Source organism: Prionailurus bengalensis, chromosome X (genome assembly GCF_016509475.1).
Source record: "Prionailurus bengalensis isolate Pbe53 chromosome X, Fcat_Pben_1.1_paternal_pri, whole genome shotgun sequence".
In the NCBI taxonomy this organism is placed as follows: Eukaryota; Metazoa; Chordata; class Mammalia; order Carnivora; family Felidae; genus Prionailurus; species Prionailurus bengalensis.
In genome coordinates, this window is record NC_057361.1 from 20,421,848 (window position 1) to 20,436,197 (window position 14,350).

The window sequence follows — 14,350 nt, forward strand, 5'->3', positions numbered from 1 at the left end:
GGCTCTGCACTGTCAGCACAGAGCCCGACATGGGGCTGGAACTCACAAACCGTGAGATCATGGCCTAAGCCGAAACCAAGATTTGGATGCTTAACCAACTGAGCCACCCAGGTGCCCCTATAGCAGTTATTATTTTGACATTCAAATATTTTCATCTTTAGCCAACTAGAGCCTCTTTAAATTGGCCCCCCGAGACCTTTTGACACACCCCTAGTAAGCTCTGACATTTTCTTTCCTTGCTTTCTGTTATGAGGAGATATTCCTGGTTCACTTTGTACTTTTCTGATTCAGCCCAGGAATCAGTCATTTCTCCCAGAAACCTTGGTTCCTTTAGTGGAAAATTGTATATCGAGGCTCCAGTCTGGGCACCAGACGGGTCATTGTTTCTGGGCCTCACATATTGATTTTCACCTTTGTAGTGGAGCTAATTTGTTTGCAGTGTTCTGTGATTTATAATCCATGAGAATTTGGCTATTGGTGACTTTCAGTAATTAAACAATGTCTTATTCAACTAATGACTTGTGTGAAAAAAATACTGTTTGAAAATCACCTAATTGTCAGTCACTGTTTAAAATTATTTCCCTTGGAGAGGGTGTGTGGCTTAAAGGCTCAGATTAAAAATTCTTACTTGACATTAATTATAGCCAGCTGAATTCCAACGTGATGCAACTTGCTCATGTTAAGATAAGTATGACTTAAGTATCAAGTATCAGATAAATGGTTCATTTTTATAGGGCATGCTTGGTTCAATAAAACCAGGGCCTCTCTAGGGGAAAGTAAATATTTTTCAACCTTTGGGATATAAAATAACGACTTACTACAACTTTATTCAAGAAGGTCTCTATTTTCTAAGCCAATAATCTATTGTTTCCCATTTGGATTTCTATCAGTCAGTGATGTGGAGTGAAAATCAACAGCTTTTCTTCTTCTTGTTCTTCTTTTTTTAATGGCTTCTTTTCGACTAATCTTTCTTGGGAAAAGTGATTGAAAGGCTTTGTATTATTTTTGGCTCCAGGACCTATAAACATGTCAGGGATTTTAGTTAAGTTATTAAAACACTGTCAAAACCTTGAGTAGATGCTTTTAACTCTCTGATATACATTAACAGCTCTGAAGGAACAAATAAATTGTAGCACATAACCAAAATCCATGTGACTGCATTGAAACCATCTATTCTGTATTCACAGCATATGCCTTTGAAATATTCTGCTCTCCATCTACCTAAATAAAATTTCCCTCTATTGTGTGTTTATTTAAGTGAGAAAATGAAAGCACTTAAGAATGTTTTTATTCTGCCACACACAGCTTCCTTGTTTGCAGTTCCCCCAGGGCAAGCACCACGTATTTTTACTCCGTGTCCAGAATTCTATAGGTCCCAAATACCAAAACATTGAACAAAAGTATCAGTGCAAGATAGGCTGTCATTCAAGTGCAAGGTGTCAAGTCCTTCACCACTCACTGCTTGATTACCAAATGCTTTCAGTGATCTTAGGTGTCCTGCAGGTCTTTTTGTGAACATTTCCACAGACTATATTTTATATGTTATAGTAACACTGAACAATTTCTGATCTCTGCTGCTTATACCTTCTTTGCTCCTTCACTTTATCATGAGTGTTTTATATTGAGTGTATTTCTAGGAAAATGATTTTTATCATACACATCTTTATGGCCTTCCATAAATGGATTTGAAGCACAAATTACTTTCCCTTTTTTGACAACTCAAAAAGAGTTGAGCTCATCTGTACAATCATCTACAGAATATTTGTTGTACTGCAGTAAAGTTTTATCTACTATAATTAATAGAACTAGGGCAGTCTTTCCTTGTTTCCCATCAAAGTTAACAGTGTCTTATGTTTGAAAGGGCTCTTGAAAAGTCTGAAGACCTAAACTACTTCTGGACTTTTAAATGGAGGAAACCTCTTTTTTATTTACCCTCCTTGATACTCTTTTCTGAAGTGCTTTATACTGGTGTTCTTAGAAGTATTTGATGGTGATTATGGAAGAACTAACAAGAATGCTGACATTAGATTTTTGTGTTCATGCTGCTGTTCTCACGATGATGAGACTCCATTCTTGACATACCATAGCATTTAATGGACTCCCTTGGAAAGTACTTAAACACTGGTTATCAACCCTTTTTTGAAATCGTATTAGTGTGTACAAATATTTCTCATTTTTTACTTGAAAAAATATTAGTTTTATTTACCTTTCTGTGAATACAGTCTGTATCACAACCTAATGCAATTTTCTATAAATGGTGAAGACACGCTGTCATTCACCATTTTTGAAAGGATATTTTATCTCTTCAGAAAAACCAAAGGTAAAGCCTGGAGAGGAAAATTGCCTTCCAGTACGTTCTCAAGAGATTTATTGTTATTATACCTTTGTTTTTTCTTCTTGAAAGGATTTTATAATGCTAAAATGTCTGAGGGAATGGACAACTTGCATTGTGGGAGTTTTAGAAAGTTATGACAGGAACCTAAAATACATGGCCTCTGTATTTAAAGAGACTTCACACCAATATGCTATTTGTTTGATAACTTTTGTGTTCTTTACTGTTTAAAAATCTCTTTGTCGAACATTTAGTGAACTGAAAAAAACATGTCACATTCTGGATTAACGTAAGGATTACAGTTTAACGTTTAACTAGTAACTTGTAAACATAGTTTGGGTCCCAAGTTCAGAATGGAAAGAGCATAAAAATTTAAACTAATGAAAACACAAAATAGACATTCTTGGAGTTGATAAACCCTTGTTTAATCAAATATATAGTTTTCTTTTTCTCCTAAATCTTTTTAAACTTTAAGCGCTTGTTTAAGTAGTTTGTAAAAAATATCCATACCCAATTCTACTACCTCTCTATATTAAGGCTGTGGAAAACTCATTATTTATGAAACAATTACACAAGACTTATATTTCATAGGCTCCTAAACTCTGAAATACAGATATATAGAAAATATACATTAAAAATCCCTGTTCATTGCAATGTGCGGAACCAGTTTCAAAAGGTAACCCTTTTCCTCATCCTTTTTTCCGCAAACTAATAAAACCAGCTAGGTCCTTTGACTGAATGCTTGTTTAAAAAAAAAAAAAAATAGACGGCTTGGTAGTAGCTGGAGATAACCCTTCTCCCCCTCCTCGTGCCCACACACCCATTTAGACTGGCAAGCCTATTTTCATTTTATTTCAAAGAGGCTTTTTTTTTTTTTTTTTTTTTTTTTTAAGCGAAGGCAGGGGACGGCGGGGGTTGCTAAATTTATCATCTCCAGCCACAGGGATGAAGAAAACACATTTACTGCGGGCGGGGGTCTGAGGGCCTGCAAACAACTCGAGCAGGCGCCTCGGCCAAGACGGGCGCGGAGAGGCGGTAGGTCCCCGGGGAGGGCCCGGGGGGCGGCCGAGGCCCGCGGGATATGGTGGGGGGCGGCCAGGCCGGGTCGGGTGCGGGCCGCCTGCCTCTCGGCGGGGTCGGCGGACCGCGGCCCCGCGCAGGCTTTACGGCCGAGGCGGCGGCAGCGGCGCGTGTGTAGCGGCGGCGGGCGGGAGCGCGGAGGAGGTGGAAAGAAGGGGGGCGCTGTCACGGAGACTCCGGCCGCCGGAGACCCCGCCGCAGCGAGGCCACTGGGCTCCCCGGTCGCGGAGCGTGAGCGGCGCCGACCCGGGGCGCCAGGGGGACACACCGGGCGGAGGAGGGGGCCTATCTACCCTTCCGCATTTTCCTGGGTCTCTCTCCCGGGCGGTGACGTGACGTGCTGACGGCGGGCCCGTGCCGGGGAGCTGGGCCGCTTTTTGTCAGCTCCGAGCTCGGCCCCTCCTCCCTCCCTCCGCCCGCCCCACCAGCCGGAGCCCGGCCCAGTGCTCCAGAGAAAGGCCGGCCTGCAGCACCCGCCACCGTCGCCGACCGCCCGCACGCCCGTCCGGTGAGTTCCGGGCGCCGCCGCGGCCGTGGGGCCTAGCGCGCGCGCAGCGGCCTGGTCCCGGCCTGGTCGGCGGCCCGCGAGGCGCCCTTCCGCGCTAGGCCGGGCGGTGCGGCGCGTGGCGCCGAGCAGGCCCCGAGGAGGCCGCAGTTAGGCCCGGGGAGGAGCCCGGCTGCCCCGAGCGGCGGCGGAGGCGCGCTCCGTGAACGGGCGGAGGTTGGGGGAGGGTCGCCCGGTGGCCCGGGAGGCGGCGGAGGGGCGTCGGGTCGGCTCCGCGGCCTGCCGGGGGCACCGCGCGGGGGCGAGGCCTGGCAAGGAGGCGAAGGCTGCAGGCGTGAGGTGAAGGCCGCAGGCCGGCCGGGCCGATTTTCGCTATGTAAATATCGGCGAGGGGGGGAGGGACGGGGGACAAGATGGCGGCGGCTCGGCGCCTGCTGCAGGGGACGATTGAGGGGGATGTCGGGAGGGGGAGCCGCCATCTTGAAGGCGGCGTCTGAAGAGAAAATTCCGCTACAGCCCGTGAGGGGGGGTCGGAGAGCGGGCGGCGGCGGCGGCGGCGGCGGCTCCGGTGACGGGCCCCCGAGGCCCGGCACGGCAGCGTGTGCGCGCGGAGGGGGCGTGCTCGCTCCCCACAGCGGCCATTGCCCTTGCCGCCATGATGGGCGCTCAGGCTCTAGGCGCTCGGCGGCAGCGCCACCTTGCTGCCCTGCCTGCCGCAGCCCCGTGACTGGTTGCTGCTTCCGCTGCATTTTAACTGAGCTGCCGCAGGCGGCCATCTCGTCCCTCAGCTTTCCTGGCCCCGCGCCTTTCTCCTCCTGTAGCCACCCGGGGGGCCGTCGGGACGGGTGGCAGCCCAGGCATCTGGGCTCACTACGGCAAATGGAACTCCACGACATTTTATTTTCACTCCATGTCATACGTGGCTATCATGGTGCCCTCGATGCGGTTGTTTTCCAACGCTCAAATGTTTTCTCGAGTATCTGAATAAAGAAATAAAGATAAAATTTGATAGGAGATGAGTTCTCACAACTGTTTTATCCAGTAGGGGGAAAAGTGTAAATTGCACAGCACGAAAACGGAGGAATAAGTTTCTTAAGGAGTCTTTGCAACTTGCTTATTTGAAAACAACTTTCTTCACAGGGGGCGTCTAAGCAATTAGTGATCTGTTGGTGTGAACTTTTTTTGAGGAGCGAGAAGGACACAGGTTTTTAAAATTTTCTTGATGCATTATCGTTCATGTGCTTGTCCTGTGTGTTAGTTTATTTAATTTGAAAAATTTTAAGTGGCATCTCGTCCGTTAAAGGGCGTTTGATTGCATACTGCACAACTCCCCCGTAAACTCAGAACCCAGTGTTAGTGATGCGCTGTGCTGCTGAGTGATAAGAAAGATTAGAAAGGTTCTTGTAATGCAGACGGTGGTTGTTCAGAGGCGGATGGGACGAGGTGAAATGCACTGAAGTGCTGGCGTAAAAGATACAACCGATTACTGGGGTTCCAGAGGAAGGCAGGGTTTCCGTTTGGAGCATGAGGAAAGGGTTCCTCAAGTAGGTGACGTTTTGAGGTTACTTAAGGTTGGGTAGGACTTTGTTAGGCACAGGTGGGGGTGGGGAAAGGGCATTTCAAGGGTGAAGTTTCTTCGCAAAAGAGCAAGAATTTGGGGAGGGGGATGTTTTGGCAGGAGTAGATGGTGAAGGGGGGGGGGGTTGGTGGGAATCCCGGCTAGAAAAGGTGGAAGGACTTGCTTGCCAGGTGGAGGGGCTTATATGACAGGGGAGGCAGGAAAGCCCTCAGGTAGGGTGGTGACACACCTGAGCTGGGCTTTGTGTTCACTTAGCGGCTCCACTGGACTAGGAAAAGTTTTCCAGGTTGGGAAATAATGAGAGTAGCAAGTGGATCATTGTTCTCACTGCCTGAATGATTATCAGGACTTCAGAAGTTAAGCCAGCCAGTTTTTGCTACTTTTTAACTGATCTGTTTGTACTAAACAGCTGCTCCTCTTTTCTGTCCTCACTTCTCGCTCCAAATAACTTCTTGCTCTGAGTTACAATTTCTGTGGTAAACAAGAGTGAGAGGTTTCTAACTTTTCACATTCTCCGGGGTTGAGAATTGCAGCACTAGTGCTCTGGGTTTCTTGACAAAGGTAAGCAATGAACCTGTAAGTATTCTCATGGTAATTTTTTTAAGAAGTCGGTTTGAAAAGTTAGGTTAGAGGAAAGATTACTAAAAAGGCAGCAGCCTTCAGATGGCCTTTTGCAACCCCTGTTCTTCCCCTTGGTGAGAGTAACTACCCTTTTGTTGGATATGGGACTTGGACTGTTTGCTAAGCCAAGCCTTCTCATGTTTTGATTAATATCTGACTGTCCTAGATGCACACGTGCGGAATGTGTTTCCTAGAATTTTATGATATAAATCTGTAGGTAGCATAAGTATTCACTAGAAAGTTATTTCAGTTTTTCGTTTTTCCTGGACTGCAAGAGGTCATAGCAGTGATGCTCTGTGAGAGGACGGGAGGGAACTGAAGATTCTCGTGTTTATCATAAGGGGCCATGGTTTAGAAAAGTTGGAGAAACAGTGCGTTGTAGGAGGCCGACAAGAAGCAAGTTGCTAAGCAAGTGGGCTGCGGTTGTTGAGGTGGTAAGGATAAACATAAACTTAGAAGAAGAATCAGTTGCTTTATGTCTGGACAGCTGGGAAAGACGTGGAAGAGCTCTAAAAAAGAGAAAATTGTGTAGCTGCGCACACAGTACAGCAGCAGTAGGTGTTCCAGGACAGCATGAGTGGATGGTTAAGATTAAGGAGATTCAAGTTGCATGGTTAAGAAGACAGATAATAACGTAGTTCAGAAGGATTTCTATTGGAAACTGTTAAATGTTTTTGCCTAAAAGGGTAGACCTTGATGATCTGGAAAACTGGTGTAATACCTTATTACCCAACCATTTTGGGTAAATGAGGTGTTAGTCTTTAATTTATGTGTCTATTTCAGATAGGTGCAAGGTTCCTTTTTTAAAAACGTGCCCGCAGAGCATTACAAAAAAAATTTTGTCAACATTGCTCTTTGTAAATGCTTCCTCTTTAACCCCATCTGGGATCGTAATTGTCACTGACGACTTGTGTTATTTGTGTTTGTGCACACTGGCTATTCAAGACTTTCTTTTTTATTCTTAAACTCTTCAACTCGTCCTGAAACCCCTCAGCCTCTGCAGAGATTATCTAATCTCTGACTTAAACCAGAAAGATAGACAACAATCTGATCTAAGCATCTGAGTTTCCTTCCTTTCCACTGCTTGCTCTTCCTCTTGTCTCTACCTAGGCTTTCCTCGCGTTCTTTCGCTGCAGGAAGAATTGGCCTCCTTCAGGCCTGTCCTCGGGGCTCTGTCCGTGATTCTGCTGCTCGCTTGCATCATTGCCCTCTAACTCTGCTGGTGCCTTTCCCTCTCCTTAGAAACATTCCTAGGTTTGCTCATGTTAAAACCTCGCTTGTCTTCTTGTTCCTTTCGCCATTGCTTTTATTTCTATTCATCGCACTTATTCCTAAATCCACTATTTCCGAAATTGAGAAACTTACACAGCATGTCATCGGGTGTATCAAATAAAAGTGTTCTTTGTTTCAGAAATTGTCTGTGCTCTCTCTGTGTTCTGTTTTGGGATTTCCCTCAAGGTCGATCCTCTGTCCTTTTTCTTGAATCTTCGCCCCTGTTTTCAGTGTTCTTCACCGTGTTTCTCATCTAGCATTTCCAGTTGCCTACTGACCATCTCCTACCCAGGTATGTCATTGTCTCAACGTGGCTGAAACCAGATTTATCTGGTATATTGTAGATGTCTAGACTGTTTATAGAAAATTTTCTGTTTCTTTCTTTTTCTTAGCCCAGAGTCCTTCAAACAAGTCTTGCTGTCTAGCTTGCTTTTTGTTAATTGCACTGTTGTTTCTCCCGGCTCATTCTTCTCTAGCTCATATAGCAGTGTGGACATCTTTAATTTAGCATTAAATTTACTTAATGCTATTATATTTTAACTGTGTGTTTATATTTTTGTCATTTTTCCCCCTAAACTCTGAATGTAGAGATAGGTTCTCTTTTATTCTTCTCCTCCAGCAGTACCTGGCACATGGTCATTGCTTCTAAAAACAATTATCTCGGTTATTGGGTGCAGAAAACTTTGTAGTTGATTAGTTTTCAAGTATTAAAGCATCTAGTCTATGTGTCCCTTGACCACAAGGAGTATACATATTAAGGCACGCCACATGAGCTGGGTAACCCCCGCTCCTTAACTGTTTGGTTAATATGGCCAGTCTATTCTTATTCCTGTCAGATTATTTTTCCAAACAATTTTTTATAAAAATCCAGGTATCTTGTAACATTTATTAAAGTGTAAACACTTTAAGGAAAACTAGCTGAGGAGTGGATATACAGCCATTAGGATTTAAAAAAATATATTAAAAATTTTTAATTGTGAAAAATTTCAGAACTACTGAAAAGCAAGTGTCACTCAGATTTAACAGATCTTAAATATTTTATTACATATTTGCTTCATAACTTTTTTGTTTGTTTGAAGAAAGAAAATCTCACAGATCCATTTAAAGAGTGTCCATCCCATTCCTGTCTTTAATTTGCCTGAAGTAACGATTGTCCCGATATATATGTACCAAACCCAGTATCAGGTATAGCTTTTTGTGTTTTAACTGTACATAAATGGTATCATACTGTGTGTGTCATTTCATGGATTTTTTTTTCACTTAACACCGTTTTTGAGGTTTATCCATTTTGTACGTGGATCTAGTTCAGCAGTTCTCAAAGTGTGCTGTAGGAATTCCCAGGGATCCTTGAGATTGTTCTGGCTGCGTTCTTGTATGCACTGCACAAGTGCTGTACAGAGGCTGCACGACACATGATGTCATAATAGGTTGAACACAGAAGCAGTTATGGGAATCCAGCTGTTCTCTATTAAGCCTATTTTAAAGAGGTTTGCAGAAATGTAAAATAATGCTACTCTTCACTAATTTTTTTGTTTTGAAAAACAGCTATTTTTAAATGTTATGTTTATATACCGTTGGCTTGTTAGTTTTTATGAATTCATAAATATTTTTTAAATGTTTAAGATTTAATCTCTAATGTAAATATCTATAGATAGAACCCACATAAAGAAAACCTCTTTGGGGTCCTCATTTTTTAAGAGTGTAAAAAGGGTCCTGAGACCAAGAAGTTTGAAAGCTACCAGTCTGGTTCATATATTTCAATGTATAAATACACTGTGCTTTATTTATCTATTCTTACGGAGGGGCCTTTATGTTTGTAGTTTTGTACAGTTTCAAACATTGCTGCTGTGAACATCCTTATACAGGGTTCTTCTCTCTGGAGATTATAGATGTAGAATTGCTACATTCAAAAGTGTGCGTTTGTCAACTTTACTGGGAATTGCCTAATCATCAAATTGTGTTCCATCTGACACTCCCACCAGCTGCGTGTGAGCCTGTATTTCTCCAGACTACTGCCAAAAGATTAGCCTTTGCAAGTTTTTCCAATCTGTTGAGTATAAATGGTGTCTCGTTGCTGTTTTCATTTTGCATTTCTTAGATTACTATTGAGGCTGAGCTTTTTGCCCCCCATATTTATTGGGCATTTGAATATTCTGTGACTTGCTTGTGCGTATCTTTGGTCCATTTTTCTATTGGATTGTTTCCTTTTTCTCATTGGTTGATGGATAGTCTTTTTATACTTTGAATACTAATGATTTGTAATTATACATCCTGAAAATACCATTTCCTAGTCTGTGGCTTTTTTTTTTTAGCTTGTTTGTGTAGGACTTCCTAAGGTGAAGGTAGTCTTCTCAGGTTTTTTTTCGTTTATGGCTTATGTTTTTTGTATCTGTAAGAAATTGTTCCCTTACCCTAAAGTCATACCCATGCTGTGCTTTTCAGATTTAGGTCTTTAATTCTTCTGGAATTTTTTTTCTCTATTGTGTGATGTAGGAATCTAATTTTATCTTTTTAATATGGATTCGTTGAGCCTTTCTGCCCCCTGATTCCTAATGAAACTCCTGAGATTTATTGTAGTCTCATGTAGACACATCCGTTTTTCGTTGGTCTCTTCTGATTTCATTGGTCTGTTTGACTCTACCACTCTGATTTAATAATGATAGCTTTATAACTAAATCTTTTTTTTTTCTTTATAATAGGTTCTTTTTCTTCAGAAAATTTTTTTTTTTTAAAGCATTTTTTTTTTAATTTTTTTTTTTCAACGTTTATTTATTTTTGGGACAGAGAGAGACAGAGCATGAACGGGGGAGGGGCAAGAGAGAGGGAGACACAGAATCGGAAACAGGCTCCGAGCCATCAGCCCAGAGCCCGACGCGGGGCTCGAACTCACGGACCGCGAGATCGTGACCTGGCTGAAGTCGGATGCTTAACCGACTGCGCCACCCAGGCGCCCCCTTCAGAAATTTTAAAGCTCTTTCCTTTGTTTATTTTTGGGTCCGTTTGTCAATGTCTGTGAAAAACTATTGGATTTTTGTAGTTCCATCAAATTTGTAGAGTAAATATATAGATACATATATGCTAAGTAGTGGAAATGGGATGATTTGAATCTGAGCATGGTCTGGTGATTTTCATAAAACTCTTGCACAACTTTTGATTTTTTTTTTTTTTTTGCTAGATACTACACAGTTCTTATTGTGAATAGGATTTTGTTACTAATATTTTTATTTAGTTACTGCTAATGCATAGCGAACACTGCAGACTTAAATGTATTGATCATGTAAACTTGCTGATCTTCTCTCTTACTATGTTTTATAGATTATGAGATGCCCTTTTCCCCTCTACATTTTAGCATTTCTGAAATCAAAATAGGTTTTTAGTAGACGTAGATCACCATATAAACACTGTTGTTCAAGCAGTCGTCTGATGCAGTTATTATTGCCTACACGTGCACATACTTGGTCAGGACTCTTCATTTTGTCCCCACTTAAATGAGCGTGTACCCTGTGGTGTTATTTCATGCCAGACAGTACAACTGAAGGCAGAATAAATTGCGAAGTGGATGTCTGACTGGAAGGAATATCCTATAAATAATAATGGAGCATTTTAAGAAGTGCTGTATCACCAACGCTTTTTTGACAGAGGGCAATATTGTTGAGAAAGACTGACTGGCTTTGAGTAGAAGAGCAATCCATGGTAGGACCCTGAATGTGAAGTTTTAGGAATACCCTACCAATTTCTTTTTGCTTCTACTTTTCTATGTATGTGCAGGATCTGATAAAATACGTCTAAGTCTAAAAGAATGGCCTCAATCTAAATTGAACATTCTAAATAACAAAGTACGGCATCAGTTTGTCAGGGTTGTTTTTTTTTTTTTTTTGTATGTAAAACAAGGATGCAACTTCTTGTTGGTAGTATCTTTAGATTCACTGAAATGTGTGAGTAATAATAGTTTCTAATTCTTTTATATTTTCTGAGTAGTTGTATGTGAATAATGAAGGTTTTGTTTCTTCTTTTCCATGACTTTTCTGCCTCGTATCTCTTTTTTTATTTTTCTTGGAACTGCATTGACTGATGCGTTTAGCACAGTGTTGAATGGAAGCATTGATAGCAGGCATCCTTGTCTAGGTACTTTAATGGAGTGCCTAATATTTTATCATCAAATACCATACCGTATTGATTTGTTTTTGGACGGGCTAGTTATTATTTATTAGTTTATCTTCTTATCATTTCAGAGTTTTCGTCACGAACAGGAGTTGATTTTTTTAGTGCTTTTGCCGCATCTATCGGTGTGATAAATTGCATTAATAGATTTCCTATTTTAAACTGGATTCCCTGGATATTGGCATCCCTTTGTCATTGCCATGTACCTGTCTATTTTGATGTAGTCTTTGTTTTGTTTTGATAACAAGGTTATGCTAACTTGATAAGATGAATTATTTTTTTGAAACAACTTGTATTTAATAGAGATACTATGTTTCTTGAAAGTTAGAATTCATGTCTAACTCATGTCTAATTCATGTCTTTTCTGATTTGGTTTTTAATATAGTAATACTTTCATGGTGATAAGTCATTTTGGCTTTTCTTTTTTTTGTTTATTTATACAAAATGAACAATATTCCAGAAAAATACACATTTTCCAATATATTGGTATAAAATATAGGCTTCTCTAATGACTTTAAAATATTAATTTCATTTATTTCTTTTCTTTCTGATCAGTACTACAAGTAACTTGATTGTATTATTAAGGCTTTCCAAATAGTTCTTTTATTGATCCTTGCTCTTCCTGCCAGTATGATTAATATTTCTTTCGCTCTATTTTATTTGCATTTATTCTGATATTTTAAATTTTTAAGTTGAAGATTTAGCTCATTAATATTTAATCTGTGCTCTTATGCCTTTAAGACTATAAATTTCCCTCTGAACTATAACCAGATGCTGTGATTTTGACGTGAATTAATTTTTATTATTTCTAAATATATTGTGATTTTCATAATTTTCTTATTGCCCACTGAATTTTTTAGAACTTTGTTTTCAAATTTATGGGATTCTTTTTTTCCCTGTTTTATCGCGGGACATTTTTGATTTTACTGCATTATAATTGGGGAGCATTGATTGATATGCAAAAATTAATTGTATTTGTCTATACTAACAATAAACAATTTGAAAATCGAATTTAAAAGCCAGTACCTATCACTCAGCTGTAAAAAAAGAGAATGAAATCTTGCCATTTGCAATGACATGGATGGAGCTAGAGAGTGTTATGCTAAGTGAAATAAGTCCGTCAAAGACAGATACCATATGATCTAACTCATGAGTGGAATTTAAGAAACAAAACAAATAAGCAAAGGGGAAAGAGAGAAAGAGAGGCAAACTGAGAAACAGACTCTAAACTGTAGAGAACAAACTAATAGTTACCTGAGGGGATGGGTTAAATAGATGATCGGGATTAAGGAGTGCACTTGTGGTGAAGTAGCATGTGTTGTATGGAAGTGTTGAATCACTGTATCGTGCACCTGAAACTAACACTGCACTGTATGTTAACTGGAATTTAAATAAAAACATACTGGGCTACCTGGGTGGCTCAGTCTGTTAAGCGTCTGGCTCTTGGTTTCGGCTCAGGTTGTGATCTCACGGTTTGTGAGTTTGAGCCCCACGTTGGGCTCTGTGCTGTCAATCTCCTGGTTGGGATTCTCTGTCTTGCTGTATCTCTCTGCCTCTCCCCTGTTCGTGTTCTCTCTTTGTCTCAAAAGTAAATAAATAATACTATAAAAAATAAATAAATAAAAATTTTACTAAGATCTTCAGTAAAATGCCTTACTAAGAACTTAATGAAGAATTAAAATAATGGGAAATAACAGAGTTTATGGATGAGAAGTGTCAATATTATATAAAGACGTCAGTTATGATATATAGAGATTTGATGGAATGCCAATCAAAATACCAACAGGACTTTTTTTTTTTGGATATACCAGTTCTCAAATTTATATGGAAATGTTAAGGGCCAGGGATAGCAAAGACAATCTTGAATAAAAAGTTGGAAGACATGCCCTACTATGTATCGAAGTTTATTATAAAATTATAGTGATTAAAACAGTGGGCACAAAGCTAGATTGATCAGTGGAATAGAATAGTCTGAAAGTAGACCTACATATATAAGGTCACCTGATTTACAACAACAGTGTATTGGGATTTGGATTGAATGTAGAGGTTAATTAAGGGAAAATTGATACTGTTGACTCATCATACTGAAAAGCAAGATTTTTTAAAAGTTTTTATTTAAATTCCAGTTGGTTAAATAATAGAATATAGTATTTCAGGTGTATAATACAGTAATTTCCCCTACAAATCCATACAGCACCTAGTGCTTATCACAACAAGTGTGCTCCTTAATCCCCATCACCTATGTAACCCACCCCTGCACCCACCTTCCCTTTGGTAATCATTAGTTTGGTCGAATAGTTAAGAGTCTGTTTCTTGTTTGCCTCACCACCCCCCCATTTGTTTCATTTCTTAAATTCTTAAATATGAATGAAATCATATGGTATTTGTCTTTCTCTGACTTATTTTGCTCAGCATACACTCTCTAGCTCTGTTCATGTCATTGCGAATGTCAAGATTTCATTCTTTTTTATGACTTAGTAATATTCCCTTGTATATATATATTCACCACATCTTCTTTATTCATCAGTCAGTGGACACTTGAGCTGTTTGCATAATTTGGTTATTGTAGATAATGCTGCTGTAAACATGGGAATACATGTATCCCTTTGAGTTAGTATTTTCGTATTCGGGTAAGTACTCACAAATGTGATTGCTGGATCATAGGGTAGGTCTGTTTTTAACTTTTTGAGGAACCTCCATACTGTTTTCCAGAGTGGCTATACCAGTTTGCATTCCCACCAACAGTGCAAGAGTGTTCCCCTTTCTCCATGTCGTCACCAGTACCTGTTGTTTCTTGTGT

The 14,350-nt window shown here is 40.6% G+C and overlaps 2 protein-coding genes across 4 annotated transcripts in view; one reads left to right on the plus strand and one right to left on the minus strand.

Moving 5' to 3' along the window:
• Positions 1-3,281: 3,281 nt before the first annotated feature.
• Positions 3,282-14,350, plus strand: part of ZFX (zinc finger protein X-linked) — a 55,564-nt gene continuing 44,495 nt past the window's right edge. For 2 of the 3 annotated variants that reach the window (XM_043570992.1, XM_043570996.1), the window contains exon 1: positions 3,642-3,920. The gene's annotated coding sequence lies outside the window, so the exon portion shown is untranslated. Of the gene's footprint in view, positions 3,368-3,641; positions 3,921-14,350 lie in introns of those variants that run through there. The other variant, XM_043570993.1, reaches the window with a different exon arrangement.
• LOC122477026 (basic salivary proline-rich protein 3-like) lies at positions 3,953-4,813 on the minus strand. Its single transcript, XM_043569959.1, has one exon. The coding sequence runs from the start codon at positions 4,811-4,813 to the stop codon at positions 3,953-3,955; it is 861 nt and encodes a 286-aa protein (XP_043425894.1).

Coding starts and splice junctions, on each gene's coding strand:
- LOC122477026 (XM_043569959.1), bottom strand. CDS start 4,813: ATGTCGTGGAGTTCCATTTGCCGTAGTGAGCCCAGATGCCTGGGCTGC.